Source organism: Phialemonium atrogriseum (assembly GCF_030411735.1).
Source record: "Phialemonium atrogriseum strain 8032-3 unplaced genomic scaffold QBC33scaffold_31, whole genome shotgun sequence".
Lineage (NCBI taxonomy): Eukaryota > Fungi > Ascomycota > Sordariomycetes > Cephalothecales > Cephalothecaceae > Phialemonium > Phialemonium atrogriseum.
This window is the reverse complement of record NW_026848168.1, coordinates 50588-76330: the sequence shown is the minus strand read 5'-3', so window position 1 is coordinate 76330 and position 25743 is coordinate 50588. Positions and strand designations below refer to the sequence as shown.

At 57.9% G+C, this 25743-nt stretch overlaps 11 protein-coding genes across 11 annotated transcripts; 5 read left to right on the top strand and 6 right to left on the bottom strand.

Annotated features, from left to right (window-relative positions):
- Window positions 1–693: 693 nt before the first annotated feature.
- QBC33DRAFT_549701 (uncharacterized protein) lies at window positions 694–2267 on the bottom strand. Its single transcript, XM_060428990.1, has 4 exons — window positions 2016–2267; window positions 1685–1964; window positions 1414–1625; window positions 694–1356 (listed from the first exon to the last, which is right to left on the bottom strand). Exons 1-4 carry the CDS (start codon window positions 2177–2179, stop codon window positions 1029–1031), a joined length of 984 nt encoding a protein of 327 aa, XP_060279656.1. The 5' UTR covers window positions 2180–2267; the 3' UTR covers window positions 694–1028.
- Window positions 2268–3920: 1653 nt separating this feature from the next.
- Window positions 3921–6299, top strand: QBC33DRAFT_598277 (uncharacterized protein). Its single transcript, XM_060431961.1, has 3 exons — window positions 3921–4552; window positions 4635–4746; window positions 4813–6299. The coding sequence occupies exons 1-3, from the start codon at window positions 4322–4324 to the stop codon at window positions 6237–6239; spliced, it is 1770 nt and encodes a 589-aa protein (XP_060279655.1). The 5' UTR covers window positions 3921–4321; the 3' UTR covers window positions 6240–6299.
- A 399-nt stretch (window positions 6300–6698) lies between these two features.
- Window positions 6699–8079, bottom strand: QBC33DRAFT_244429 (uncharacterized protein). The gene is made up of 4 exons (XM_060422939.1): window positions 7647–8079; window positions 7267–7527; window positions 6877–7133; window positions 6699–6807 (listed from the first exon to the last, which is right to left on the bottom strand). The coding sequence occupies exons 1-4, from the start codon at window positions 7653–7655 to the stop codon at window positions 6798–6800; spliced, it is 537 nt and encodes a 178-aa protein (XP_060279654.1). The 5' UTR covers window positions 7656–8079; the 3' UTR covers window positions 6699–6797.
- Window positions 8080–8896: 817 nt separating this feature from the next.
- On the top strand, window positions 8897–10274 carry QBC33DRAFT_549683 (uncharacterized protein). The gene is made up of 3 exons (XM_060428989.1): window positions 8897–9281; window positions 9918–10007; window positions 10067–10274. The coding sequence occupies exons 1-3, from the start codon at window positions 9021–9023 to the stop codon at window positions 10109–10111; spliced, it is 396 nt and encodes a 131-aa protein (XP_060279653.1). The 5' UTR covers window positions 8897–9020; the 3' UTR covers window positions 10112–10274.
- Window positions 10243–11358, bottom strand: QBC33DRAFT_549680 (mitochondrial 54S ribosomal protein YmL38/YmL34). The gene is made up of 3 exons (XM_060428988.1): window positions 11084–11358; window positions 10928–11012; window positions 10243–10864 (listed from the first exon to the last, which is right to left on the bottom strand). The coding sequence occupies exons 1-3, from the start codon at window positions 11096–11098 to the stop codon at window positions 10569–10571; spliced, it is 396 nt and encodes a 131-aa protein (XP_060279652.1). The 5' UTR covers window positions 11099–11358; the 3' UTR covers window positions 10243–10568.
- A 525-nt stretch (window positions 11359–11883) lies between these two features.
- On the top strand, window positions 11884–14227 carry QBC33DRAFT_562770 (uncharacterized protein; the record flags this gene model as incomplete). The annotated part of the gene is made up of 2 exons (XM_060430233.1): window positions 11884–11979; window positions 12062–14227. The coding sequence occupies 2 exons, from the start codon at window positions 11884–11886 to the stop codon at window positions 14225–14227; spliced, it is 2262 nt and encodes a 753-aa protein (XP_060279651.1).
- Window positions 14228–17657: 3430 nt separating this feature from the next.
- On the bottom strand, window positions 17658–17882 carry QBC33DRAFT_562769 (uncharacterized protein; the record flags this gene model as incomplete). Its single annotated transcript, XM_060430232.1, has 1 exon — window positions 17658–17882. One exon carries the CDS (start codon window positions 17880–17882, stop codon window positions 17658–17660), a length of 225 nt encoding a protein of 74 aa, XP_060279650.1.
- Window positions 17883–18228: 346 nt separating this feature from the next.
- On the top strand, window positions 18229–18756 carry QBC33DRAFT_573343 (uncharacterized protein; the record flags this gene model as incomplete). The annotated part of the gene is made up of 1 exon (XM_060430697.1): window positions 18229–18756. The coding sequence occupies exon 1, from the start codon at window positions 18409–18411 to the stop codon at window positions 18754–18756; it is 348 nt and encodes a 115-aa protein (XP_060279649.1). The 5' UTR covers window positions 18229–18408.
- A 332-nt stretch (window positions 18757–19088) lies between these two features.
- On the bottom strand, window positions 19089–21863 carry QBC33DRAFT_244364 (palmitoyltransferase akr1). Its single transcript, XM_060422938.1, has 5 exons — window positions 21520–21863; window positions 20601–21410; window positions 20177–20532; window positions 19994–20106; window positions 19089–19936 (listed from the first exon to the last, which is right to left on the bottom strand). The coding sequence occupies exons 1-5, from the start codon at window positions 21760–21762 to the stop codon at window positions 19278–19280; spliced, it is 2181 nt and encodes a 726-aa protein (XP_060279648.1). The 5' UTR covers window positions 21763–21863; the 3' UTR covers window positions 19089–19277.
- Window positions 21864–22256: 393 nt separating this feature from the next.
- On the top strand, window positions 22257–23496 carry QBC33DRAFT_549672 (putative srp receptor beta subunit protein). The gene has a single exon (XM_060428987.1). It carries the CDS (start codon window positions 22465–22467, stop codon window positions 23398–23400), a length of 936 nt encoding a protein of 311 aa, XP_060279647.1. The 5' UTR covers window positions 22257–22464; the 3' UTR covers window positions 23401–23496.
- A 79-nt stretch (window positions 23497–23575) lies between these two features.
- Window positions 23576–25680, bottom strand: QBC33DRAFT_244298 (putative cystathionine beta-synthase). Its single transcript, XM_060422937.1, has 2 exons — window positions 25146–25680; window positions 23576–25063 (listed from the first exon to the last, which is right to left on the bottom strand). Exons 1-2 carry the CDS (start codon window positions 25433–25435, stop codon window positions 23752–23754), a joined length of 1602 nt encoding a protein of 533 aa, XP_060279646.1. The 5' UTR covers window positions 25436–25680; the 3' UTR covers window positions 23576–23751.
- Window positions 25681–25743: the final 63 nt, after the last annotated feature.

Genomic DNA, 25743 nt, shown 5'->3' with positions numbered 1-25743 from the left:
GTACCACTGCAAACATGAGTCCCACGGCTCCTAGTTTAGCAATACCAACCAAGACAATATCCCCACTACCTTGTGCCACCCAACCTTGCATTCTCCCCGGCCGTCCCCGCTGGCACTCTCGATGAAACGCAGTGCTCATTGCCTCAACATCACGACTGCGCCCCATCTGTCGCTGGAAGGATCGTAAAAAACATCTCCTTGTCAAGATAAAAAGACTCTATCCCCATGGCAGAAAGCCAACATCATACAGTTACAAGTAAACCAACATCCGAGACCACCCCCCTCCCCCCAGAACAGCCCCCCTACCGACCCCACCGCCTCACAATCTCCTCCCTCTTCCCCTTCCTCCCCCGCGCCTTCACGAGCTCGGCATCCACGCCCCCAAGCCTCACCTGCACCTTCTCCAGCTCCTGCTCGAGCACCTCGACCGAGGCCTCCGTCTCAGGGTCCGCGAGCGTCACCCGCCCGCCGCCGAACGGGCTCTCCGCCAGCAGCGAGTCGCGCAGCAGCTGCAGCGCGAGCGCCGCGTCCGCCACCTGCTCCACGGCCGCCGCCTCGAACGACTCGTGCGCGTTGCGCGCCACGTCCGCCGCCTTGGAGGTCCGGTCCGCCAGCGCCGACGCGAGGGCCGCGGCTCGCTGCTGCGGGGTGGGGGCGGCTGCGCCTGCGTCGGCGTCGGCGTCGCCTGGGGGGCCCAGGGCGAGGTGTCGGAGGAGCTGTTCCAGGGGGTTTTCGTCGGCGTGGGCGGCGCCCGTGCCGGAGGAGGATCGCCTCCGCGGCATCGGGGGGGCTCGGACCCGGTTCGGCGAGGCTGCGCTCACGCGGGTCGAGGATTTGCGGCGCCTGGTTGGGGATGAGGAGATCGTGGGCCGGCGTTCCTTCTGGCGGACTGGTTCTACCTGTACGGATAGTTCGGTTCTGGCAGCGGCGACGAGGTGATGGGATGCTGTGCGGTGGGCCTGGAAAGTCTCGGTGCGGGAAGAGATTTTCTGGATCCGGTCCAGGAGGTAGTCGAGGCAGTCGTGAATCTAAAGGGGCTGGGTCAGATAGGCGGTAAGCGGACAACCGGCCGAATCGCACAAACTCACGTAGTCAGTGGCGTGGGCTGATCGGACAAGGCTCTTTCCTTTCCCCGCAGAGAGGGACCTGAGTGCAGGGCCTAGAAATTGTTCTTCGACAGACATCTGAGCGACGGGAAGAATCTCGGCGTACAGGGACTCCAATTCCTCCTGCAGTTCCGATACATCATCTGCCTGAGTCCCTCCGCTGGTGAGCGCATTATTCGAGCCCTCGATTGCCTCGAGGTACAAACGGTCAAGCCTGGTTCGAATAGTCTCGACGGTGTACTTGATAAGTCTGTTGAAAGGTCAGCTCCCTAGTTTCTCGTGGCTTGCAAGCTCAAACACAACAGACCTAGCACAGATCTCGCGCAGCTTGCTCTCCTTCTCCTTCTCCTCGGGGTCTTCTATCTCGAGCTCCCACCCGAGCTTCTGGAGGCCTGTGAAGAGCTTATCGTCCGAGACAAACATGGAATTCACAGTCTGCCGAAGGGCGTCCGTGTGCGCATTGCCATGCTGCTCCAGGTCGGAGATGCGTAGGCCAATGGTTTGAGCCAGTGCCTCAACCTAGGTAAGGCAATGAGGGTTAGGGCAAGAAACACGACGATGGAAGGACTAATACGCACATCTGACCCCAATGCCTTGCGATTCAATTCCCATGCTTGCGTACGCTTGAGTTCTAATGCTGCACGGTTCTCCACTTCCTTCGCCTTCTCCTTCATCAACCGACTCAAGGCCTCTTGCTGCTGCTTCAATGTCTCGGTTTGCTTGGCAATCGTGTCAGTAGACCGATTCAGCTCCTCAATTGCGTCCCTCAGCTCCTGGTCGCTGAAGCTTTGGACGGTCGCGAGGTCTGCAGAAGCAGCCAACTGGTCGGCCTTGCCAGACTTCTCCAGCGCCGAATAGCTAGAAGACAGTGAGTGGCCGAGCTTGGAAAGAAGATGGGGTGGAGCTCACTAGAGCAGCTCGTCTACGGTGAGCAGTGTGTCTGGTGTGAGGTGCACTTTTGCCCAGTCGCCTAGGGGTGACGATTCTTCGGCTTCTAATGCACCTTTGACCGCTCCATGGTCAAACGGCACGTCGTAGCGGCGGAGAATCTCCACCAACTCGTCACAATTCATCTCTCACGAGACAATTTCACAACTGGCTTTCGAATGCAAGAAAATAATGAGTGTTTGGCACATCCGGGTTGCTTGCCCCACTGTTGACTTCCAAGGTTGTCAGAATTCCGTTTGTTTACTAAGGCGGCGCGGGCCGCGTCCCGTGACTCGGCTTATCCTAACCCCCGGAAGAGGGCCGAGGCAGTCAGTCATCATGGCGGTGTACCACTGTTCACTCAACTTGATGCCCGATTACTCTGTATTCTCTTCAAAAAGAAAGGAGGAGCTGGCAAACAAACAGCTGCCAGCTAGCCACAATCCGGATAACCACTCAACCGTCCTTACCGCCTTGCAGAATCCGGGGTCTTTGGCTGGAATATAATTGTTTGCCTGGTCTTGTTACACACGGACCGGCGCCGCGAAGACGCGATCCGATGCAGTAGCGCTGCCCCACGATCCAGTGGTCCTTGAGCTGCCAATGACGCCATCAAGTAGTGCAGGCATGGCGAAGGAGGGATCTGAAACATGCATCTCATTCTGATTGCCTCGCAGGACTATGTACAAACCACAGACAAGCCTTGGCGCTCTGTCGCCTGTAAGCCCGGACACAGGACCCCAACGATGGACGCATCATGATGTTGCCCAGACCGCAACTCTAGGACAAGCAGCCTACCAGGTGGTCCAGTTGGTCCAGGTGAACCTCTCTAACCTCAAAGTAAGCCCGTTTTGTACTACAAGGGATAAGTAAAATTGTTGCTCAGCACCACCTACTCGACCTACCTTGATTGAAGATGAAAACGTAACAGAGTCAAGCCGGTTATGTGAGAGAGGGTTGATGGTTTTGTCCAACTAACATACTCAGGCTCAGCCATCCACCTGACCCGCAATGAGCTCGTCAGGAAGCCAGGAAGCGTGGCTCGGATCAACTGGCGGCTCGAGATGGTAGCCAACCGTTGTTTCGGGGTGGACACGTGCATTTCCATTACCACAAACCGGATACCGGCTGCGAGCCCACCATACCTGGAGTTCCGCCAATTTTGTTTGTTGCAGATCGTAGCCTGGGAAGGGGTCCCATGGCAAGCATGCCCGGGCCCCCCCTGGGCCGCTCGTCCCAGCGTTGCCAGATCTGACACCCACTCAATGGCCCGGGCTCATCCAGCCTAGGGCTGCTGCTCGATCCGGGAAGTGGCTTGATGGAGGCGTGCCTGCAATGCCCGCCATCTCCGTCTTGGGAAATCGCCCCCCTGCCCTCATGATCCGCTCCGGGTGTGGGTGAACGTGGGGCAAACAGAGCCGCTTGCATCCAGGGGCTGATCCCGAAGATGGCTTTCCCTTGGGCTTGTCGATAATGAGATGTCATATATCGAGGCCGTTCGGCACTGGGATTCTCGTCCGATAATCCCCCATAGGGAAGAGTTGCAAGAACTCAAACCCAGGTTCCTGGGATCCCGCCCGGGCAGTCACTCGCATATCTGTGGCCTTTCTGTTTGACTTGTGCATTTGCAAGCAAAGCAGAGGCGGGTCCAACCAGGACTCAACACTGCCAAAAATAACATTGCGGGCCTCCCTCTCTTTCTCTACGTCTCTCTCTCACCGACAAGTTGCCATATTGAGCCATCCATGGTGGTGCTTCCAGCCCTGGGGCATGGGTCCCACCAAGCAAACGCAGCAGCACCGCATCATCCTCCAAACCCTTGAACTGTGGCCTTGCTCGAAATAGCGGTGCGACTGGCCTTATCACCAGCAGACAACCTTCATCAGGCGCCGATCCATGACGCCGTCAACGCCCCGCGGTGTGTTGGGGAAAGGAAACACAGAAGAGCACAATGCATGTCCCTGGGGATACAAAGATCAAATGGTTCGATGCAGTGTCTGCGGGAGTGTCCCGGCCACCACTACGAGGTTTGTGGTTTCGATCCCGCCGTTTCCCTTTCTTGCTATCTTTTTACCTGTGGGTGAGTCTCAGATCTATTTGCTAGTTGGGACTCTTCTTCTCAGACTCTGGAAAGCAACTAGAACTTCCTTCTGATCCCTCCCATCCCATCCCATCCCATCCTATTCTACAATCTCTCTCACTCTCGTCTCTCTCTCGTGTGATACCTCCGCCGAGAAGCTCAAGCTCCCAAAGTCACTGCCCGACGACTCCGTGGGGGGAGCAAGGCCATGGTACGACAGCTAAGCCCATGGAAAAGTACAGCCAACGGGGTTTTGGCCATCCTCTGGGTGTTCCTCTCCCAGTTTTTGATGATGGGGTTGGAGGAGGCTATGTCCACCAGTCCGTTCCCTATCCCGGCAGCAATACTGGCCATGTTCTTGGTATTCTCCGTCCTGTCCGTCGTGGGCTACGTATGGGATGGCCTGTCAGCATTCTACGATAACCACTTGCGCGGTCCAGTAAGCCCCACCCCGCCCCTAGGCCTGGCCTCTGCATTCAAGCTTCCCGATGGAACAAAGTGCTGATATGGAGCGTCCAAAGGCTGACTTGGTAAACCGCCATATGTCAATTGGCTTTTCTGCGCCCATAGCCCTTCTCTGCCGCCTGCCAACGGCGCCGCCCAGAACCATTGGGCTCATCATAGCCTGCTTCGGTAAGACACTCGCCGGGAGAGGCGGGAAGCCCGGGGCTCGGGGGTGGTGCGCTGACTTGAAAGCAGTGATAACCGGGATTCTCGCCACTACGACCGTCTATCTCATGGCCTGGTCCCTGCAGAAGCTGCTGGCCGCCTGTGTTAGTCTCGTCGCCAACGGCTGCAAACAATGGCGAAGATCACGGCCGGACGACGAAGAGATGCAAAGTCGGCCTGTCCAGATCGCTGCATCTACGTCGTCAGGCCAGGCTAGAAGAAGCAAGGCGTTCATATCGGAAGCATCATCCATGGCTAGTACCCAAGGCGAACCCCCTGACGACGACCGCGACGGCAATCCCCCTCCGCCGCCACCGCCGCCCTCGGAAGCCTCGCAAGAACAGCCGACAGACCAGCAGCCACCACCACCACCACCACCACCACCGCTGCGCCGCAGACTTGTCAACTCGGCCGCACGAAACCTCTTCGCCGTCCTCTCCTGGCTCGTCCTCGTCGTCATCGCCATCCCCCTCCGCTTCGCCGCAGGCATCGACGCCGTCCTGACAACCTCGCTCCTCTTCGCGCTCTGGTTCACCGTCCTGGCAGCCCAGTCCCGAGTCAGACGCATCAGCCGCCTGCACGCCTGGCCCAAAACGCGCACCTGCCTCGCCGTCTCCCTCAACGCCGTCCTCTGGACCGCCCTGGGTCTGATCGCCTACGCCTACTCCGACAGCGCCATCAGCCACCGGCCCGTCCCCGAGGTCCTCGACCTCCTCCAGCGCAACACCACCCTAACCACCCTCCTCCTCCACCACCACCACCACCCCACCGGCGTCCCCGCCCTCGGCGCCGGCGACGTCGCCCTCGCGATCCTCAACGCAGGCCTCGTCTCCTGGGGTCTCAAGCTGTGGGAATACCGCCGACGCCTCGCCTCGCGTGCCGGCGCCACCATCCTCGCCGTCTCCCTCCCCGCGGCCCTGCTCAACGTGGCCCTGGGCCCGGCGCTCGCCCGCGCCACCGGCGTCGTCGTCTCGGGCGCCGGCGCCGGCGGCCAGCGCTACGACCTCGCCTTCGCGGCCCGCACCGCCACCCTCGCGCTGGGCGGGCCGGCCGTGGCGCGCCTGGGCGGCGACCCGGGCCTGGGGGCTGCGCTGGTGGTCGCGAATGGGATCGTCTTCCAGGCCGGGCTGGGGCTCGGGGTCGGGCGGGGGCTGGGGCGGGTTGCGGGGCGGTTGCGGCGGGCGGTGGTGGTGCGGGGAGGGGACGGTGCTGCTGGGGAGGCCGCGGAGGAGGAGGGCGAGGGCGAGGGCGAGGGCGAGGGCGAGGGCTGCGACGAGGTGGCGGCTGGGGTGACGGTCGGGATCAACGCGGCGGCTATGGGCACGGCGCACCTGTATGAGGTGAGGAGCGAGGCGGCGCCGTATGCGGCGCTGTCGATGACCGTTTTTGGCGTCGCGACCGTCGGGTTTACGATGGTGCCTCAGCTGGTCAGCTGGGTGGTGGGTGGGCCGTGTTAGCCCGGCTGGTTAGTAGTGTGTCGAGCGGCTGTGGATGGTCAAAACGCAGGAGGACGATGAATCCTTGCGATGAGTGATAATACAGGGGCGGCAGGTGTGGAAATTTCATTTTCAGGCAATCTAGGGAGTGGATTGGATACTGGATGATTTGCACTTCGAAGCTATACACTCCAAAGAGGTTGGAATTGAGCCTCGTCTTGGGGCCGAGGTTGGGCAGGAATTACACGAGGGTTTTGTACACAGAGATATCACGGGACATATATGATGGGACATAGCCACTAACACAGGGCAAAACTCGGTCGCGGAGGCAATTGGCTTGTAAAAAGATGACTGGGAGAGCGTAACTAACCCTCCTCTCATGTCCCCCTAACTTACTTGCAACCAACATACACACTCAGCTTAGGTAGAGCTAGCCAGCATAGCCCTACCTCGTGGAAGGCATTTAAAAACACCCCACAACTACAAATATGTGTTCGACGATATTGGTGTTTTCTTTTTTAAAACCATCAGTTTTTCCTGCCGTTCCCAAAGAGACCAAGTTTCCGCCAGTCACGAAGTTTATTCGAGCCTATCAACAAACGCGCCAGTTAGCCTGGAGACCACCATGGGATAAAAGCAACAACGGGGAAATATATACCTCTGAATCAAATGCAAGCCGCTCGCCGTGTCCACTATGCCGCTGATCTCGCCGGGCTGCAGCGCGAAGGCGGCATCCTCAAACTCCTTCTGCATGTCCCCCCTACCGAAATAGCCGAGATCTCCCCGCTTCCTCGCGCTGCTGCAGTCTGATTCGGTGACGGCCAGGTCGCCGAGCGTGATGCCTCCGCTCCTGATGCTCTCCTGGTGCCGCTGGATGATCTCGCGGGCCTCGTCCTTGCTCCGGGTGATGTTGGCCTGCGGGGTAGATGTGCTGTCAGTACCGATGTTCATCTGCTGCGTTGTCTCTTGCTGAAGGTACCCGACAGAGGCTGGAATTTATCTGGTACTCCCATCTCATCCCTTCTCGGAGCAAATGATAATGACTAACCTCTCGCCAACTCGACGGCCGGCGGCTGTCGGCGTGCTTGACCAGCAGGTGGGCGGCGCGGATCTTGCCCGGCTCGCCGCCACCGCCGGCGGGGATGCTGCCGCTGTGGTACTTGGCCATGTAGACCTTAAGCTTCTCGACATCGGTGCCCGGCGGCGGCTCCCAGCGCGAGTTCTTCTCGGCCGGGTTGAAGTAGTAGGGCAGGTTCTTGCTGTTGCTGTGGCGCACCTCCCATCCCGACGGGAGGCCTGTCTCGGATTGCTGTGGCGGGGGGAGCGAGGCGACGTTAGCTTCCTAGGGTGGTGCAATGGGGAGGCATTGGAGAGGAAATAGCTTCGGGTGGCCTGGACGAGCAGACAAGGCTGCTATATACCACTGACCTCGCTCATTTTAGGGGTTACCAAGATCGTGTTTCTGTTCCCAGGTCTGTGTCTCTGGACAACTGCAGGTCCAATGGGCTACGGAGGACTACACAGTACCAAACACGCCGTTGGCTTGCGCAAATGGGCTGGATACCTATATAGGTGAGGTAGGTACGGTGGGAAAGAGCTGCGACGGGAGGAGGGAATGGAAGAATGGAAGCTTGGAATGGACCAGTGACATTCGGGGTTGACGAATGACGGTTGGAGAGCGACGGTTGCGAGTTGACGTGAGACGAGATGGGGGGAAGCCCAAGCACTCTTAACTCGAAGCGGGGTTGGAGGGGAAACTGGAAGCTCCAAGGCACAGATCTGACCCTGCATCATCAGCTGCCATCCCAGTGGTCGACGGCGGGTAGACAAGCGGGGCCAGGAGCTAAAGAAGCAACCCACTGCACCCACTGCACCCACTGCACCAAGTTGGGGGGACCAGCTGCCCACCCCCGACGAAGCTGCACGTGTGTAATTTAGGTGTGCCACCCATTTCAATCAAGCAATGCCCACGTGAATCACGAGGTCATGAGCCAGAGAAGCACTACACCTGGAGGTTTACCGATACAGCCTGTTGGGAAAAGAAACCCGGTAGAATAGGAGGGGGATCGACACTCGAGAGGGCAGATTCCCCATTGGCGGTTGCCATTGAATCGCGCCCCTGTCGTCACTCGTCACTTGTCGTCACTCGAGCTCAGGAGATTGTCGGCTACCTAACGTGCCAACCTACACCTTCCAGAACGCTCACTAGGTGCAGGCTGCAGGTTTCATTACTGCCCACACATGTGGTACCTGATTCACTGACATCAGCTTCGCGCTACGTAGTATATGGATTCTGCCTGGCATCCTTCTCCGTCGCCGCAACTGAAACAAAGGAAGCCATCAGCAATTCAGCATCCATCGCTTGTAGTTGGTCCGTGCTCCAGTTCTATCCATTCCCCGTCTCTTTTGCTGCAACTGAGCAACCTGGAACGTATAAGATACCTTGACCAACGCTGTGGTGATTTTCCCTGCCTATACACCCTAGACTGAAGGAGTTGGGGTTTGCTGTTCCTGTCAATCTGGAAATCCTAATCAATCCGCACACTTCCAGGCAGGGCTGAAGGGTTTTTGCCCCTCGAAATAGGTACTGTACAGTACATCCTTAGCACGTGCCTACCTAGGTACTGTGACTCAAACCTGTGGCAACTTCCACCGCGACGCGACCTTTCGAGACCCCCACTAAAAACCCGACCTCAGCCAGAAAAAACGAAAGCACGAAGACAAGTTTCCTCACCACAACCACAAATTATCAACTCTATCTCCACGTCGCATCGCACCTTTTTTTTGTCTTCAGTGGCCACCATGACCAGCCCCGCTCCTTCCACCACCTCGAACGAGGGCTCCAGGCCCAAGCATACCGAGCAGATCACCTTCCGTTTCTGCTCTGAATGCAGCAACATGTTGTACCCCAAGGAAGACGAGGACAGCCACAAGCTGCAGTTCACCTGCCGCACCTGCCAGTACACCGAAGAAGCGACGTCGACCTGCATCTACCGAAATGTCCTCAACAACGCTGTTGGAGAGACTGCCGGCGTGACCCAAGATGTCTCGTCTGATCCAACGGTGGGTGTCTGCGCGCTTTCTTCTCCTCTTGACAACACTAGCATCATGACCCCTGTCTTCTGCCTTTGCTGTGGTAAGATTGTCATTTGTGAGGTTTGCGAGATGCATCCGGCTGTCGTGGCTGCCTATGATGTTGCCGCGGCCGTGGTGAAGGACGACGACGATCGCCGCCGATCCACCGACTCCCTCGAATCGATCACCTCCCTCGACGAACTGTTCAAAACTATCGGATGCTTGGATATGGATGTCGATTCCATGGATGAGGGGTATGCTGGCGAGGATGGAGATCGGTCCAATATTGAGGAGGACGCGCTGCTCGGTGTATTCTGAAGTCGACATCGATCTCGACTCCTCCCGCGCTGAAAACCGGCGACTAGCTACGACTTATAGGCGACCTCTACGACGACTCGGACGACGACTTGTACCATTCCACGGCGTTGCGATTTCCTTCCCGCTCGGTCCTCTTCCGACATTTTCTTTCCAGCCAGCCATGAGACGGAGGATGAAAGCGGCTGTGCATAAGCATGATTGATTCGTTGCGTTTTGGGATCTGCTTCTCTCTTTTCCACCCAGGATCGAGTTGGCTTTTCTGCGCGAAGCATCATGTGGCTGACATACTGTCTTCTCGCCTTCTAGCTCCCGCGGTCCAACAAGATCTGTCCGGTGTGCAAACACCCCGAGGCCGTCTTCTTCCAGTCACAGCAACGGAGTGCTGAAACAGGAATGGTATGACCCTGCCTCGCGGTTAGCCTCTCACGACAATCACCTCGCTAATCGGTCGCCAGAAACTTTTCTACGTCTGTTGTGATTGCGGAAACATCTTCCAATAAGCGAATACCCCCGATACCCACGTTTGCGTTGTCTTGCGAAGGGTTAGCATGGAAAGGAGTTTGGGCGTGGCTGGCTTGGTTTCGTAAAGGGTAGTAGTATACTCTGTATTTGGCGTTTCGGATTAGATATCGGAGTTCTCAATGTCAATTCATCGTCAATGCCGTCTTATTATCAACTCGTGCTTCGTGACTCTACACACCCTTCGGGTCATCCATATCCTAGCTATAAGCACGGGGTAAGCCCTATTTATCCTCGAGTGCCGTCGGAAAACAGATCTTGGTTCTATTGGCTGCCTTGCCATCGACGACGCCATCCAACTCCGCCACGATGCCTTGCTTATATGGTACATCCAGTTGAGACGCATGATACATCTCTCCATCCGCTCCTCCAGCCCGCCCTCCTCGTAACAACGTACACGGCATCCCCATCTCAGCCCAGTCAGAGAGCCATGACCGGTCAAACCTGCATTGGAGCCATACTCAAGATCTTGCTCCACTTCTTCTTGCGCAGCTCCGAGCCGACGACGCCATTTACTCGACTACCGACGGGGTCGCCCGACTTGTTGATGAGCACGCACGCGTTGTCGTCGAATCGCACCACGCTGCCGTCCCCCCTTCCAACCTTGTACCTCGTCCGTACAACCACCGCGTGCCGCATGTCGCCCCGCTTGACTTTGAGACTGGTTGATGAGCTTGCCATGCCTTGAGACGAGGCGTTGCGCTGTTCCTGGACCACAACAACGATCCGGTCGCCTAGATTTGTTTTTCGTCAGACCCGGAGGAGTGAGAGATAATTCATAGACTGGGGAAACACACCGATTGACGCATGTCTCTTCTGGCCGACAACCATGACGCATTCGACGAGGGCGGCACCCGAGTTGTCGATGCAGTTAAGCATCGTCTGGGCTGTGTTAGCGACCGTACCAACAACAGCGGAAGGCATACCGAACCAATGGATCAATGCACACATACCTTTAATTGAATCATGTTGTCTGATCTGCCCCAGCTTCCGCCCCGGCCAGCTGTTATTGATATCGATCGAGTTCCGCGTTTAGACTCGCGATGCTGCGAAGTTGGAAAAAAGTCCGGCAAAGGGTCGGCAGAATTATGTAATCAATGCCAAGTCCAATGAGGAAGAGCTTCATGCAACCACTTTACTAGCGCCAAACCCCTGCCCATTGCTTCCCTAGCCTCCTCATTTTCCATTGTGTGGAGGATGTAGCGGACAATAGAAAGGAGGTAGGAGCCCTCCCCTTCTTCGCAACCTTATTCTTCTGGGGGACAACAACTGCAATAAGTTCCGACTGTCTCCTTACCCGACGTCAAACGGCCTATCGATTTCTCGCCGCCTCCAGTAATTCAACCAACTTCAACTACACCTTCGAACTTCTCCCCTGCATATTCCCAACCAGCCCCCTCCAATATCCCTGCAGTGTTGCTGTCGCAACCCGCCTTAGATGACGACAGCAGATGTGCGAGACTCATAACTCGATTGGATCGTTTTGAATTGGTCTTTGGACTCCCATCCGTTGCATCCATTGCATCCGACCTCCGGGCTGGATCGTGCCTCTCCTTTCTTGTCTCACTTCGCCCAAATCGGCTCGTCAGCATTCCCCAACCGGCCTGGGTCGCATGGAGGAGACCCGTTAATAAGACTCTTCCTTCGTCCACTCCTTTTTACCGCGCTCTGCGCATCCACTCCCTTGACACGAGCACCGTGAGCGATTCAATCCGCCAGCAGCATTCTTTCGTTGTCCAGAAACAAGCTCGCAATGCCTCGAACCGCGACTCCCTCGAAGCGACAGCAACTGACCTTGGCGCAATTGGCCGCCTACGATGACATCCTTACTGATGCGCTCGTTGACCATGTAGGTTACGCCCATTCACTCCATTGGTTCCCCTGGCCGGGCAGTGAACGTTTGATGGATCAAGAATCTGACATGATGGCAGGTTTACTACTGGACAACAATCCCCAAGAACAGGCCTTCGTATCACCCGTCACGCGGCGTCAGAGAAAACGAGATTGGCAAACTTATCCAAACCCACTTAATCCTCGACAAGGACATGGCTGCCGCCGAGGAGAAGTTGCTCGCGACCGATGGGCTCAAGAAGTTCTGCAACTCGCTCAAAACTCCCAAGGAGAAAGACGATTTCCGAGCACACCTGCGACGGTACATGTCCATCTATCTCTCCGACTGCCCATTCGAGGTCAATGCCACAAATCGCTACACGATTGTTACCCACGAGGCCAGCGTCACCGCGCGCCGCTACATCAAGCCCAACGAGACCATAAAGTACCTGTCCGGCATTCAAGTGGTGATCACGCCCGAGGAAGAGGCAGAGATGGCGCTCCGGAAGAAGGATTTTAGCATCGTTGTCAGCAGCCGCAACAAATGCACAAGCCTATTCATGGGCCCTGCTCGCTTCGCAAATCATGACTGCGATGCCAACGCCAGGCTGGTTACGAGCGGCCAGGCCGGCATCGAGATCATCGCCTGCAAGCCCATCGATGTGGGGGACGAGATCACGGTCACCTATGGTGAGAATTACTTTGGAGAGGATAACTGCGAATGCTTGTGCCGGACCTGCGAGGAGAACCTGGTCAATGGCTGGAAGAACGAGGATGGCGGTGTCGCCGTGACCAAGAGCATAGAGGACGACCTTGTCGGTGCCACCCAGGGATACTCGCTGCGCCGTCGCAGGCGGGACGAGAGCGCGTGCGGTGCGTCCTCGAGGACCCCGTCGGTAACGCCAGACATTCGGCCGCGGGTGCTGAAACGATCCAAGAGCCAGAGGATGCTGGGAGGCCGCGCCTCCACAGTTGGCTCTGCCGCACCCGAGCCGTCCGGCATCCGGAAATCGGCGCTGAAACGCAAGCGAGACACCCTCGCCACGCCGCCTGTCACGCCGGCCAAGAAGCAGAAAACTACGCATTATGAACTCACTCCCGTGATGCCGGGATCGCCAAGCTCTCGTGGGAGTTCCAACGCCGGGTTTGGGCCCAGCCCTGTAGCCTCCGAGGCTGGTCAGGGGGATGCGATGCTGACGGATGTCACGACCCCCGCAGAGGATAGTCCGGAGCCCATCATCCGCTCTCCGGAACTGACTCCAATCCAGCGGTCCATCCAAGTCATAAAGCAGGAGGACGCGGTGGATGAGATCACGGTCCAAACAGTCCCGGATGCCATGCCGCCATTCGATATATCTCGACTAATGCTGCCGTCCGCCAATCTTCCAGCCACGTCTCCATCCTCGTCTGACGAAGGAGCACGAGATCCGAGTGGGAATAACCCCCATTTGATTGTACTGCCGGCAATGGGAAGCCTTGGCACTAAACCGGCATTGGAGAGCGCTACTCACCACCAGAGACCGACTTCGCCGAACGAGAGGTCCCTCGCCCCAGACGACCCCCTGCTCACTCCATCGAAGGCTCCCCAGTCGGCAGCGACGCCGACCGCCACCGATGCCCCGATCCCCGTCAAGCGCGGTCGCGGCCGCCCTCGCAAGAGCGAGCCACCCGCCAAGCCGAAGGAGCCCGCAGTCGCCAACCGGAAACGCAAGGCCGTCAGCCGGACGCCGGCGGCCTCCCCGGCGCCGTCGGCTGATGCGGGGGAGGAGGAGGAGCCCCAGCAGCGGCGGCGCCTGCCGGGCGACTACACGCTGACGCCGCTGCTGCTGTCGGAGCCGGAGACGGCGTGGATCCACTGCACCAACTGCAACAGTGCATTTGTGCAGCGCGACGCGTACTACACGCGCAGCAGCTGCCCGCGGTGCGAGCGGCACTCCAAGCTGTACGGCTACGTGTGGCCCAAGACGGAGCGCGGCGGGCGCGGGGACGGCGAGGAGCGCGTGCTCGACCACCGCATGGTGCACCGCTTCCTGGCAGCCGACGAGGAGGCAAAGGTCCGGGGGAGGGCGCACTACAGGGATAGGCTGCTGGCACAGGAAGATGCGGCCGGGCTTGGTCAGAAGCGTGGCAGGGGTCGGGCGGTTGCGAAGGAGGAGGAGGAGGTGGAGGTGCAGGTGGAGATCCAGGTGGGCTCGGACGACGCTGAGAACGGCCTGCGGCGTAGTGGTCGCATTCGTAAGGTGAGTGTTAGGGCCTCTATGGGTTGAGACTCGGACATCACCGCCGGTTCGTGGGCCCGTCATTCATGTCAGCGGCACCGGCGTGGCTGTTGGAAAAGGGAGGCGGATATGTGGCCCCCTTGTATATTACTATGCTCACTTTTCCTTTTTTTCTGTTTCCCCGTTTTCTAACTTTTTGCTTTGTCTATCTGGGACCACCAGATATCGAGCGTTTTCACTCGAGTTTTGATACGCGAGTGGCGAGTCGGCGAGAGACCGACCGCTTTCGGATCTCGGCAGGGGGTCGGCGGCGATGTATCATAGCTGATAGGTCATGGCATAGGTAGTGGTAGGCAGTTAGTTAGCCTCGATCGAACTTGCATGGTAGATCGTACCGCTTGAGGCAGCATATTCCGTGGTTCCTGTGACTGTCATGTGGGATTTTTTTTGTGTTGGGGTGGGGGGTGAGTGAAGCTTTGCCGCTGTTGCCGCAGCTGCCGCAGTCATTAATTTAGTCTTTCGATAAGGGATAGTTATCTCTCATGGCAGTAGATACTCCCCTGGCAGACTATACGATGGAAATGCCTTTTGGGAAGCGGTTGGAAGGGTGCAAGCCCTCTAGTTGATGGATTAACATGCCCGGGAGAAGCAGGATCAGACATTGCAGATTATATTTACAACATATACGTGATAATTACACGCTCTCCGAACAGGCAACAAGCTCATGATCCCAGTTTCCCAATTTCGGGAGCAGTCATCGATGTGTAGTCTACTATAAACATGTCACAGCCAGTTCTGTGTCCTTCTTACAGAGGGGAACACAACGAGAAGGCAAGTGAGAAAACATGGGCAACTCGGGCATGACGGTGACAACAGATCTTTCAATTTAGATGTCGGATCAGTAAATACTGCAACGCGGACCAGTCTTCCCTTCTCTTCCCCTAGTCGTCGAAACCACAAACAGCAACCACAGCCGTGAGGTAAAGATATACACAAAGGGCTAAACCAGACGAACAGCTTCCCGGATTCATTCACCACACCCCAGAGTAATGAGCGGCAAAGCAACCAGAACGGAACTTCCTCGACCCCAGAACGCAGCACCGCAACACGAATGAATCTGACTGACTCGCTGGGCTGTGCGTCAGCGACGGACGATTTAACCCCGGATGAGGCCTCCCTCCCCCTGAGCTGACAAGACTCACGTCCAGATGGGTAGGAAATCAAATCAACCCCCCCTACTTGTGAACGGGGCAGTTGGAGCAGCTGCAGGCGGTGCCGCAGGAACAATCGCTTCCGCACATCTTGAATGGGTATTTGTGGGGGTGGAGGTGGTTAGACCTGTTATAGCTGTGTTTGAAGCAACGAGGTTTGATGACAACGCTTTTGAATTAAGGCAGTAAACAGGAGGCGATGAGGAGAGGGAGGGAGTCAGACAAGAGAGAGAGAGGGGTTTCCCCCTCGGCGGTATTTATACTCGGGCCAAATCCGAAACCCCCTCACTTTGCTCAGCTGCCTAGGTGTGCCCCCTTTTTGCCGATGCTGTGCAGCTCGTGGCATCACATTGTCCTGGGCCCCCCACTCATATCCGTTGTAGATGCACGCTAGTTTGTCAATGCTGATGGTGTGCGTGGCGCTGTGGGGTGTGAGCCGTCTGGGGGGAGGGCTATTGGTTGTTGTGACTACTGCGTATTGGTCACACAGCAGTCGCCTGGGAGAAAGACCCAATAGCAATCCGGGCCGGTTGAACAGCGGTGCATGATTCAACAAGTCTTCCTAAAGAGACGTGTTTACTATGCAGTAGTGAACCGTAAGCTGGTGTTGCCGTTCTTGCCCGTTTTGTCGCACAGCAAGCGGTGAATTGGCGCTCAGGTTACACTCTGACGAGCACTCCGCCATTTGAGCAAATTATTCGCCTAGACCGACTGCCCTAAAGGTCAAGATCGGTCAAGACAACTCTAGTTGTGCGTGCTGGACAGCTCGTCTAGACTGGGATCGACCTCCAAGAGGCGTAGGTGCCTCAAAGGTAGAGTTGAGGTTAACAGCTATGCTAACAACTACGAGATGTTACCACGATGAGACCTGTCATCTATTCCCTTGAAAATGCAATCAATGATTTTTTTGCATCCCAGCCAACAGTGACGCAGCAACAATGTGATTAACTTGCCGTCTCCCTCGTCGGTAGGCCCGTCTGTCCTGTGCGTATACAGGGCTCATTTGGCTATACCGTGACGGCAGGAGCCCAGCAGTCCAAGATCGTCCAGTTTCGAGATCCGGAGTCGGATTTAGATACAAAAACTCTAGACTTAGCTCGGCAAGTTCATGTACAGATCGTGGCCGACTATACTTTCCACGGAAAGATTGGTGGATTGCTCTTTGTCTACGTGATGGAAAAGCTACCTGGGATGCCCTACGTTTCGGTACAAATCCCGCTATAGTACTCTCACTGGAACATCGCCAGGGAGTGGACCGCAACATTCCAACACTGTGACAGATTATGCACTGTATGCCGAGCCCCTGTGGTCGCTTTGAGCCTTGCTGACCCCGACTAGTTTCTTTGCGGCATCGTGGAAGGCAAGGCAACACATGACCCAAGAAGAGACTCAGGCCATCTCCAGTGAGTATCAGTCAAGGTTCGAGCATATCTCCCAAGTCCTACCCTCTCGCTTTCGAGAGAACTTGGACAAGGTCTGCGCAGGGCTTCCATCGTTATTCACCTCGAGCTATCCTCTAGCGCTCACTCACGGTGATATCTCTGAGATGACCATCCTCATGGATCCCGGCGCCGGGCACATCACTGGGCTGAGGCCAGAATCTGTCTGTTCGGCGTTTCTCTATGGGGGCTGGAGAATGTTTTGCGCCTTATGAACTCCCAGGGATGGCACTACCACCCCCATCATCACTCGCTCCGGGACTTATTTTGGCGGACCTTTGAAACTGATGTTGGAGGCATTTCTGAGGAAGATAAGCAGTCGATCCAGATTGCTAGAATGGCTGGCCTCTTTCTCCGGTACGGCTTTGCCTGGGCTGATGGTGGCAGAGAGCCTGTGGAGGAGGGGACTACGTCGTTCAAGTATCTCGATGCATTCTGCGCAACTGATAACTAATTAATCCTCCGCAAGGTTGAGTGTCAGGGATCTTGGTCAAGTGCGGAGTGGAGGACGATGGAGACGACAGAGTACCCTCTAGGTCACAGGGAGGAGGCCAGTAGGTAGTAGTTAGAAGGTAGTAGGGCAAGCGGTCTTAGGTGTCTGTCTCCCAGCCACAGTGGCTCGCATGCCCCTGATATTTAGAGCCTAGGACCAGCTTCTTCCACCAGAAAAGACGTTAGGTATAGACTGCTGGCAAACGGAATTGCATCTCAACTATATCTGCCAAAAACAGCCATAGCTCGGAAATTCACTGATATATTCTCAACTGGCCTCTCTGACCCAGGCAGACAGACACTCGCTCTACTCCCCCCCCCGCAGCTCCCATACAATCACCGGGGCTGCATCTCCACGTCCTCCCGTCTCTGCCTGTTGCGTCTGTTGCGCCTGTAGACGTAGACCCCAACGGCAACGACTACGCACAACCCGCTGAACCCAACAATTGCCCACGCAACTGCGGCGACGGGGGTAGAAAACTTCGTACCATCCCTAGGGCTGATCAGCTGGCCACCCCCGGGGGTGCCGTGGCGGAAAATGGTTGACGTGTTGGCCCCCATGATGGCGACTTGATGATGTCTCTGAGCTGTTATGACGACGGTTAGTCTTTGGTGGGTTTTTATTCTGAAGGCTCTGGTGAAGCTGTCTCAGTGTCCGAGGATCTGGCGAGGTCTCAAGATGTGCAGTAGCGGTGGATTTTATAGGGAAGAGGGAGGACTAGGATAATGGGATCTATCGCTCAGCAACAAAGACACCGCTCGGAAGGCTTGGGGACAAGGACGATGTATCAGTCAATATGACAAAGAAACAAAGAACCGGAGTCAACTGTGTCTCTTCAGACAATGAGTGTAACAAAAAAGCAATCTGTTTCAATCTGGTTGCTTTATCTGGAAAGTAACCATTCATTCACATACTACTTGACCCTCAAGATAGGTTTGCTTCGAAACGGAGTCATCCAATATCCAGCAAGGCCCCCTAGAAGTCCTCAACTAACTGCCGGAGCACCCAGAGCTCTCCTATAAAACCCACCAACAGACCCAAGACCATACTGAACCAAACCCTTCCCACCACCAAGCAGTCCCAGCCATGCAAACCGAGGCCCCAAAGTCCAATCACCAAACAATGCCCATACCCCCAACCCAGTCCCCCGAGACGGCCTCGCCCGCCACCAGCCTCGTCGTGCAGGCCACGCCCGCACACCACCACGCCCTATCCAATGACGGAGGAGACCGCCACCACCAGCACCACCGGCGCGACTACCAGGAACCCCGACCGGGGCCGGGCGCGACAGCCTGGGCCGGCGTCGGCGTCGGCGCCACGGGGCTCGTCATCATCCTGGGCCTGGCGGCGTGGGCATGGAGGAGGAGCCGCTGGGAGGTGCGGGAGGAGCCGGTTGGAGATGCGGAGATGGGGGAGCGGGGAGGGGGGAAGTAAGCGGAGTGGTTGCTCGAGTTCTGGGTTGTCTTGAAAGGAGGGGGAAGAATGGGAAGATGAGTGAATGGGGTGGGGCGGGAGTTGGTTTGCTCTTGTGGCCTGGGAATGAAATGGATTCTTGGTAATAAACGCAGTCTTTGCATTCACGGCCGACAAAGACGTGATAAGCAATAAGTGACGGGTCTGGAGTAGTCAAACGTATCAAATGCTGCCATTCAAATCAGCGTTCTTTCTTGCAGGAGCCGCTCGTAAAATAAGGTCTCCCAAGAGACGACATCAAGCCGCTGTGCCGAGACTCCGAAGCCGGCTACCCAGGACGGACCCCTTGTCCAGGATAGCACGGAGAGCCAAATAATTACAACCCGACCCATCTAATCGTATCGTGGCCATCGCCTCAACCCCTCTCTGGGGTTTGCGCCAGTCCCTTTCCCGCCCTAACCACCCCTTTTGGCAGGTATACATTACATACCCTCTCGGTGAACCGACTCAGCAACCCAAAAGCCACAACATCCAACAAACCCTCAGACCTCCTCCCCAGCAACAGGCTGATACCCACCCGACCTCCCGCCCGAGGCGTCCATCAAGCCCGGGCTCTCGTACATATCGGTGTAGTTGACAGCGTGGCCGCCCAGCACGGCGGCGCCCGTGTCGCGCCTCCCGAAGACGGGCGCCGGGTCGCACCAGAAGTCGCGGCAGTTGGTGAGGCAGCCCTGGCTGTAGGGGTTCCACTTCCTCCGCTTGTTCTTGGACCCCGTCGCGGCGCCGCGGCCCGTGGCCGTCTCGATGAAGGCGTCCACGCCCAGCAGCTGGCTCCACTGCTTGAGGAAGCCCTTGTGCCGGTGCCGGTGGCCGTGGCCCTGGCCGTCGGCGGCGGCGCCCGGGGAGGCTGTGGAACCGGCGAGCGGGCGCTGGCTGGGGTCGAGGGGCGCGCCGGTGGAGGTGAAGACGCTGTTTAGGGATGCGGCCGAGTGGTGGCCAACGCCGAACATGTTCTCGTAGGTGGTCATGGCGCGGGCAACTTGGATGAACTGCACGAAGAGAAGCATGCTCACCCATGTCAGGTGGAGCGTGGTCCACATGGTTAGTATCATTGTGTAGCTGTCGGCGTTGACCACGCGGCAAATCGAAGGGGCGAGGAGGTTGCATTGGTCCGAGACACTTGGATCTATATTTGAGAAGTCTGGCGGTAACAGCGTTAGCGACGAGCATGGAAATAGTTGTAGAAAGAATGCCCTACAGTAGTAGATGAGCCAATCGTAGGAGATGATGCCGAGCGCGAGGTTGATCAGGTACAGGAAGAAGTGCCTGTGGTTGTTGATGCCTACGCAGTTGTAGACCCAGGGGCAGTGGCTGGAGACGGACAAGGTGGTTAGCCAAACTGAAATAGCAGCCAAGGGGTTGCGGATGATAAGGGACTCACTGGTCATGCTTCGCGACGCAGCGCTGGCATCTCCGGCAGTGCTTGCTTCTGAGCGGCGTGCGGATCATGCACGTAACACAGAAGTTTGTCTCGTCGAACTTCCAGAGGCCGATGAGCTCATCAATGACAGCCTTCTGCTCCGCAATACCGTTCAGTTTCGGCACAAACCCGGGGTCGTACATCATGCTCGTTATGAAGAAGTACGTCGTGAGACTGAACACGACAGCGAATGCCAAGTTCAGTAGCCAGTGCGTCTGCAACGGGTCTGCTCGGAGTGCCGTGCGTGGGAAGATGGTAAATAACCAACTGACGCCGACTAGGAAGAGCGAGCCCGCAAAGATGCCCGACAACCACGGCTAGCAGCGAAGTCAGCATAAGAACGGCGAGGGAGAGGGAAAAGAGCGAAGGGGCAAGATGGGCCTACCGTCCGCTGCAGCGATCTCATATCGGGTGGCGCGTAGGTCAGAACCTGCTGTGCCATCCATTGAAGTCCATAGCCAACGACGAGGGAGATCGGCACCCCAGCGTAAATTGGCATCCCCGCCACGATCACCAGCATCGCCCACACAACCAAGAAAGGCCACAGGAACAGGAACCGGTTTATGAACGTCTTCCTGTCCTTCAGGAAGTGCGCCGCACCCGGGAAGCTGGGCACATGCGGGTTGCCGTCGCTGTCATACCCGCACTCCTTGAGCGCTCTGTGCCACGCGTTGGCCGTGTTCAACTCCTGGGCCGTTATTTCCGGGGTCTTGCCGGTTTGGGTCTTTGCGAACCGGTCCGCCCCATACTCGATCATCTTCTGTATGCACCCCGGGCTTCCCTTGACCAGCGCCCAGTGTAAGGCGGTGAAGCCCTGCTCATCGGTGGCGTGGACGCTGGCTCCCCAGCGGAGGAAGAGGTCGACGCACTGCGGGAACCCCTTGTAGGCAGACCACATCAGTCCCGTGTGACCGAACGTGTCCTCGACGTCGACGGGGATACCTTGGTGCAGGAGCAGGACGATCAGCAGGACATTGCCGTTGAATGTGCTGATGTGGAGCGTGTTGTAGCCCTGGGCATCGGTGATGAGGGGGTCGGCTCCGTGTTGCAGCAGCAGGTGGACGGTGTAGTAGTGGCACCGCTGCGCCGCCCACTGGAGGGGGGTTGCGACGCTCTCGCCGCCCTTCTTATTGATATCGGCGCCCTTGTCGATGAGGAACTTGCACATGGCAAACTGATTGTTGATCGCAGCCCACTGTCGAGGGATGGTTAGTGACATATTCCAGTTCGGGACGAGAGGTAATCTCGAGAACGCATAATCGGAAATCATTGCACAGGGGCCAATAGAGGAAGGAATAGCGTACATGTAATGGTGTGATCCCCTCCTCGTCGGTGTAGGTCGCATCGAACTCGCTCGACTCAAACAGCTTCTCCATGGCGGGTATGTCCCCCACGCGAGCAATCTGCATGATGTCATTCTGGGCCGCATCGCCCGGCAGATCCCCCATTTCCATCTCGTTGTTCAGTTTCGGAGCAGCCGTTGAGGATTTGGCGGATGGTTGGACAGGGGCTGCAGTCCCCGGTGCCGTGTTGCTTGGGTTGCTCATGCTTGATGACTTGGGTGGGAAAGGGCCCCGGTTTGGCCGGTAATCGTGCCGATGGTTCGAGCGGTTTGATACTCTTCGATTGCCTCCTGAAATATGGCCAGAAACTGCGCCAGACGGAGTAAGGGGTTTCTATGAGGTTCAAAAGATGGACCGCAAAACCAACATGCTGAGTGAATCGGGTATATAAGCACCAGTATCAGGTTCAGGAGGAAGTCAAGGGCACGCGAAGAACAGACACCAGCAAAGTCAATAGAAGCGCCCTGGGATGGGTTGGAAAACAACAACACCAAATAAAACGAACCGGTCCGGCTGAGATGGCGCCGGCGAATTGTTCAGGGATCGTGATGATGATCTTCGTCAGCCGCGGACCCTTTTCGGCCGGCAGCGAGGCTGAGCAGTTGGCCGCGCCACTGGCCCGCTGATTGGCTCTTTGTGGGTTACGTACCTAGTCAGTGCAGCCCTGCCACTTGGCAATAGGCCCGGCAGGTGTGCAAGCCGAGTGGCACCATGATGGAGCCATTGAACTAGGTTTCGGAGGCGGGATCTGAAGTGTCCAGATCAGCTCATACTTCCAATCCCGATGCCCAACGCGACTATTTAAACAGTAAATTTCATTTCCGCCATTGCACCCACCTCCTTTCACGCATCGGCACTACAACGAGCATCGCCGCAGGAGGACGAGGCGACCAACCAACGGCCAAGATGGACAAGCTCAAATCCGCCCTCGAGGCAATGTTCACGCCCTCACCCGCCGTCTTCGCCATCGGCGTCGCGGTGATCATCCTATTCCCCGTCCTGCTCCACTACATCCTCGGCCGCGCAACGGGATACACCTCCCTCCCCTCCGTCCTGCTAGTCGGCCCCTCAGGCGCAGGCAAGACAGCGCTCCTCACCCTCTTCGAGCGCGGGCCCCTCCCACAGACGACCAAGTCGCCATCCACCCCCGCGGCAGCGCCCACGCACACCTCCCAAACCCCCTCAGCCGTCGAGCTCGCCGTCTCCGAGGACCGCACCTCCTCCTTCCGCGACGACCTCGACGCAACCGGCAGCGCAGCCAAGAAGTTCCTCCTCCTCGACACCCCAGGCCACGGCAAGCTACGCCAGCACGCCCTCTCGCGCCTCTCATCCTCCTCGTCCGACCTCTCCAAGTCCGGCTCCTCCCCGGCCCCCGGCAAGCCGCCCCGCGCCGTCGTCTTCGTCGTCGACGCCGCCGACGCCGACGGCCTGACCGGCGCGGCAGAGTACCTGTACGAGGTCCTGCTCTCGCTGCAGCGGCGCGCCGCCGCGGCGCGGACGAGCCGGGGCCCGGGGTCCGTGCCGGTCCTGGTCGCCGCCAACAAGCTGGACCTGTTCACGGCGCTGCCGGCCGCGCTGGTGCGCAGCGGGCTCGAGTCTGAGCTGGGTCGTCTGCGGAGCACGAGGAGCAGGGCGTTGCCGGACTCTGGGGTCGGTGCTGATGAGGTTGATGGGGGTGGGCCGGAGGAGGCGGATGGGTGGCTTGGGGAGTATGGGAGTGAGAAGTTTAGCTTTGGGCAGATGATGGAGTTTGGTGTCGAGGTTGATGTCATCGGCGGCAATGTTGTTGGCGAGGGGCCTGGGGTGGATAAGTGGTGGAAGTGGATTGCGGACAGGATCTGACCTGGGGGAGAAGGATAGGTAGTTTGGGGGAGTGGACTTGCCGACGACACAATTACTACGTGTGCAGGTCAATAATAATACAAGAGCACTAGACGACTTGACATATTCCCTTTGCATTTATATGTGTTGAACGGTGTTGAACCCGTTCTCCAGATGTCTATTATTGGGCGCCCCTGAAGCCCAGCTCGGCGTCGAGCCCTGCCACCATCTTCTACTGTATTCTGATATGCTCCGGAGATGACCCCCATCCCGAACTCCATTGCTACCCCACAACCTGTATTCTGCACCCAGGCACTTGCAAGTAGGTCGGACAATCCTCCACGTCCTCCACCACATCACCCCAATCTGTTCTTACGTCTTGACGTGCTTGACCATCCAGCTCAGCAGATCCACCTTGGTCACGACGGCGATGGGCTTCTTCTCACCACCCTCCACCTTCTCCGTCACTACGGCGGCGCTGTTCCACTCGAAGAACTTGCTCAGCGCCGCGAGCGGCGTGTCGACCGTGATCTGCACAAACTTCCTCTTCTTCTTGGCCTCGACCCCGGCCACGAGCTCCCTCGGCTCCGTCACCACCTCGTCGAGCCGCCCAAAGTCGAACATGACCTCGCTGACGGGGCTCCTGCCCGTGGCGCGCCCGCGCGAGATGTAGCTGAGCAGGTTCCCCAGCGTCACCAGCCCGACCAGCTTTCCGCCCGTCGGCGCCAGCACCGGCAGCTGGTCGAACCCCTTCTCGCGCATCGTCTCGATGGCGTCCGAGCACGGGCTGTCGGAGAGCACCGACGTGACGGGCTTCAGCCTGAGCTCGCGGATCGTCGCGCCGGCGTACGGGTCGCTGGGCCGGCGGGCGCCCGAGCGCGTCGTCGTCGTCGTCACCGGCGCGTCGGGGCCGTTGACGGGGTCGGCGAGGGGCAGCAGATCGTTGGCGGCGAGCCAGTCGTCGTCGGCGAACTTGCTCAGGTACGACCGGATGCTGTCGGGCAGCACCACCACCACGACGTCGCCCTTGCCCAGGTTCAGGTCCTTGACGGCCCGCACCATGGCCACCATGGCGCTGCCCGAGCTCCCGCCGACGAGGAGGCCCTCCTCCGCTATCAGCCGCCGCGCGAACATGAACGACTCGCGATCGTCCGTCTTGTACCACTTGTCCACCAGCTCCCGGGTGAGGACGTCGGGGATGAAGTCGTAACCGATGCCCTCGACCTTGTATGGCGTGTTTGCCCCCACCTCGTTGAGGCTCTCCGGGAGGGCGAGCACGCTGCCGTACGGATCCGCCGCCACGACCTTGATGTCCTTGTTGTGCTTCCGCAGCCCTCTTGCCAGCCCAGAGATGGTGCCACCGGTTCCAGCGCCGGCGACGATGGCGCTCACCTTCCCGCCCGTCTGGGCCCAGATCTCCTCCGCCGTGCCGAACTCGTGGGCGAGGGGGTTGTCCTTGTTGGAATACTGGTCGAGGATGTGGGAGTTGGGGATCTCCTTTAGCAGACGCCTGGCCACGCCGATGTGGCTCTCCGGGCTGTCCCAAGCCGCCTGCGTGGGCGTCCGGATGATCGTCGCACCCAGGGCTCGCAGGACGGAGACCTTCTCGGCCGACATCTTCTCGGGCAGCGTGATGATTGTCTTGTAGCCCTTGATGGCGCCGACGAGAGCAAGACCAATACCACTGGACCGAAACGGCGTGTCAGCAACCCAGCATCGGTCAACGCGCAGGAGGCCAGGGGTAGAAAGAGACAAGGGTCACGTACGTATTTCCACTGGTCGGCTCAATCAAGGTATCGCCAGGCTTTATGCGGCCGCTCTTCTCGGCCTCTTCGATCATCCGCAATGCTATCCTGTCCTTGACGCTTCCGCCGGCGTTGAAGAGCTCGACCTTGGCGTAGACCTCGGCCTCGATCCCGAGCGACTGTGGGATCTTGTTCAGCCGAACCAAGGGGGTGTTCCCGATCAATTCGGTCGCCGACATCTTGACACCCAGTTTGGGAGCCTGGGACGGCGGCGCAGCGCCGTTGGGATTCGTACCCTGGAGAGTTGCCATTGCTATTCCTTTCTTCTTCGTATCCCTTGAGTGAGTGGCCTGCGGGGTTGAGTAGAACAATAGAGACTAAACCGTGGCAAGATATGGGGGTATCCTCGTTTAAAACACCGCTGTGGCAGCCAGAAAAGTAGTATTTTCGCAAAGGGTTCACTGGTCTAGACTTATATAATGGGTGGGATGTCTTTGGGGGCAAGCGTGGGTGAGGCGATGATGTGATGAGGAGCCCACGAATAAGGGAAGTGGGATGGGCTGAGAACCAGTGGGGGATGGAAAAGAGCCGATGTTAGGCGCCACCAAGCGGGGCCGTG

What these genes read in the sequence shown, in the direction of transcription:
- QBC33DRAFT_549701 (XM_060428990.1), bottom strand. Translation starts at nt 2,179, where the DNA reads ATGAATTGTGACGAGTTGGTGGAGATTCTCCGCCGCTACGACGTGCCG. An exon ending in GCAAGGCATTGGGGTCAGAT is followed by an intron (nt 1,626 to 1,684) that starts GTGCGTATTAGT and finishes TGCCTTACCTAG; the next exon opens with GTTGAGGCACTGGCTCAAAC. An exon ending in CTGCGCGAGATCTGTGCTAG is followed by an intron (nt 1,357 to 1,413) that starts GTCTGTTGTGTT and finishes ACCTTTCAACAG; the next exon opens with ACTTATCAAGTACACCGTCG.
- QBC33DRAFT_598277 (XM_060431961.1), top strand. Translation starts at nt 4,322, where the DNA reads ATGGTACGACAGCTAAGCCCATGGAAAAGTACAGCCAACGGGGTTTTG. An exon ending in ATAACCACTTGCGCGGTCCA is followed by an intron (nt 4,553 to 4,634) that starts GTAAGCCCCACC and finishes GAGCGTCCAAAG; the next exon opens with GCTGACTTGGTAAACCGCCA. An exon ending in GCTCATCATAGCCTGCTTCG is followed by an intron (nt 4,747 to 4,812) that starts GTAAGACACTCG and finishes ACTTGAAAGCAG; the next exon opens with TGATAACCGGGATTCTCGCC.
- QBC33DRAFT_244429 (XM_060422939.1), bottom strand. An exon ending in GGCCGTCGAGTTGGCGAGAG is followed by an intron (nt 7,134 to 7,266) that starts GTTAGTCATTAT and finishes TCTACCCCGCAG; the next exon opens with GCCAACATCACCCGGAGCAA.
- QBC33DRAFT_549683 (XM_060428989.1), top strand. Translation starts at nt 9,021, where the DNA reads ATGACCAGCCCCGCTCCTTCCACCACCTCGAACGAGGGCTCCAGGCCC. An exon ending in ATGTCTCGTCTGATCCAACG is followed by an intron (nt 9,282 to 9,917) that starts GTGGGTGTCTGC and finishes CTCGCCTTCTAG; the next exon opens with CTCCCGCGGTCCAACAAGAT. An exon ending in GGAGTGCTGAAACAGGAATG is followed by an intron (nt 10,008 to 10,066) that starts GTATGACCCTGC and finishes ATCGGTCGCCAG; the next exon opens with AAACTTTTCTACGTCTGTTG.
- QBC33DRAFT_549680 (XM_060428988.1), bottom strand. An exon ending in GAAGAGACATGCGTCAATCG is followed by an intron (nt 10,865 to 10,927) that starts GTGTGTTTCCCC and finishes AAACAAATCTAG; the next exon opens with GCGACCGGATCGTTGTTGTG.
- QBC33DRAFT_244364 (XM_060422938.1), bottom strand. Translation starts at nt 21,762, where the DNA reads ATGAGCAACCCAAGCAACACGGCACCGGGGACTGCAGCCCCTGTCCAA. An exon ending in AGGGGATCACACCATTACAT is followed by an intron (nt 21,411 to 21,519) that starts GTACGCTATTCC and finishes ATCCCTCGACAG; the next exon opens with TGGGCTGCGATCAACAATCA. An exon ending in TGCGTCGCGAAGCATGACCA is followed by an intron (nt 20,107 to 20,176) that starts GTGAGTCCCTTA and finishes GTCCGTCTCCAG; the next exon opens with CCACTGCCCCTGGGTCTACA.
- QBC33DRAFT_549672 (XM_060428987.1), top strand. Translation starts at nt 22,465, where the DNA reads ATGGACAAGCTCAAATCCGCCCTCGAGGCAATGTTCACGCCCTCACCC.
- QBC33DRAFT_244298 (XM_060422937.1), bottom strand. Translation starts at nt 25,435, where the DNA reads ATGGCAACTCTCCAGGGTACGAATCCCAACGGCGCTGCGCCGCCGTCC. An exon ending in GAGCCGACCAGTGGAAATAC is followed by an intron (nt 25,064 to 25,145) that starts GTACGTGACCCT and finishes GTTTCGGTCCAG; the next exon opens with TGGTATTGGTCTTGCTCTCG.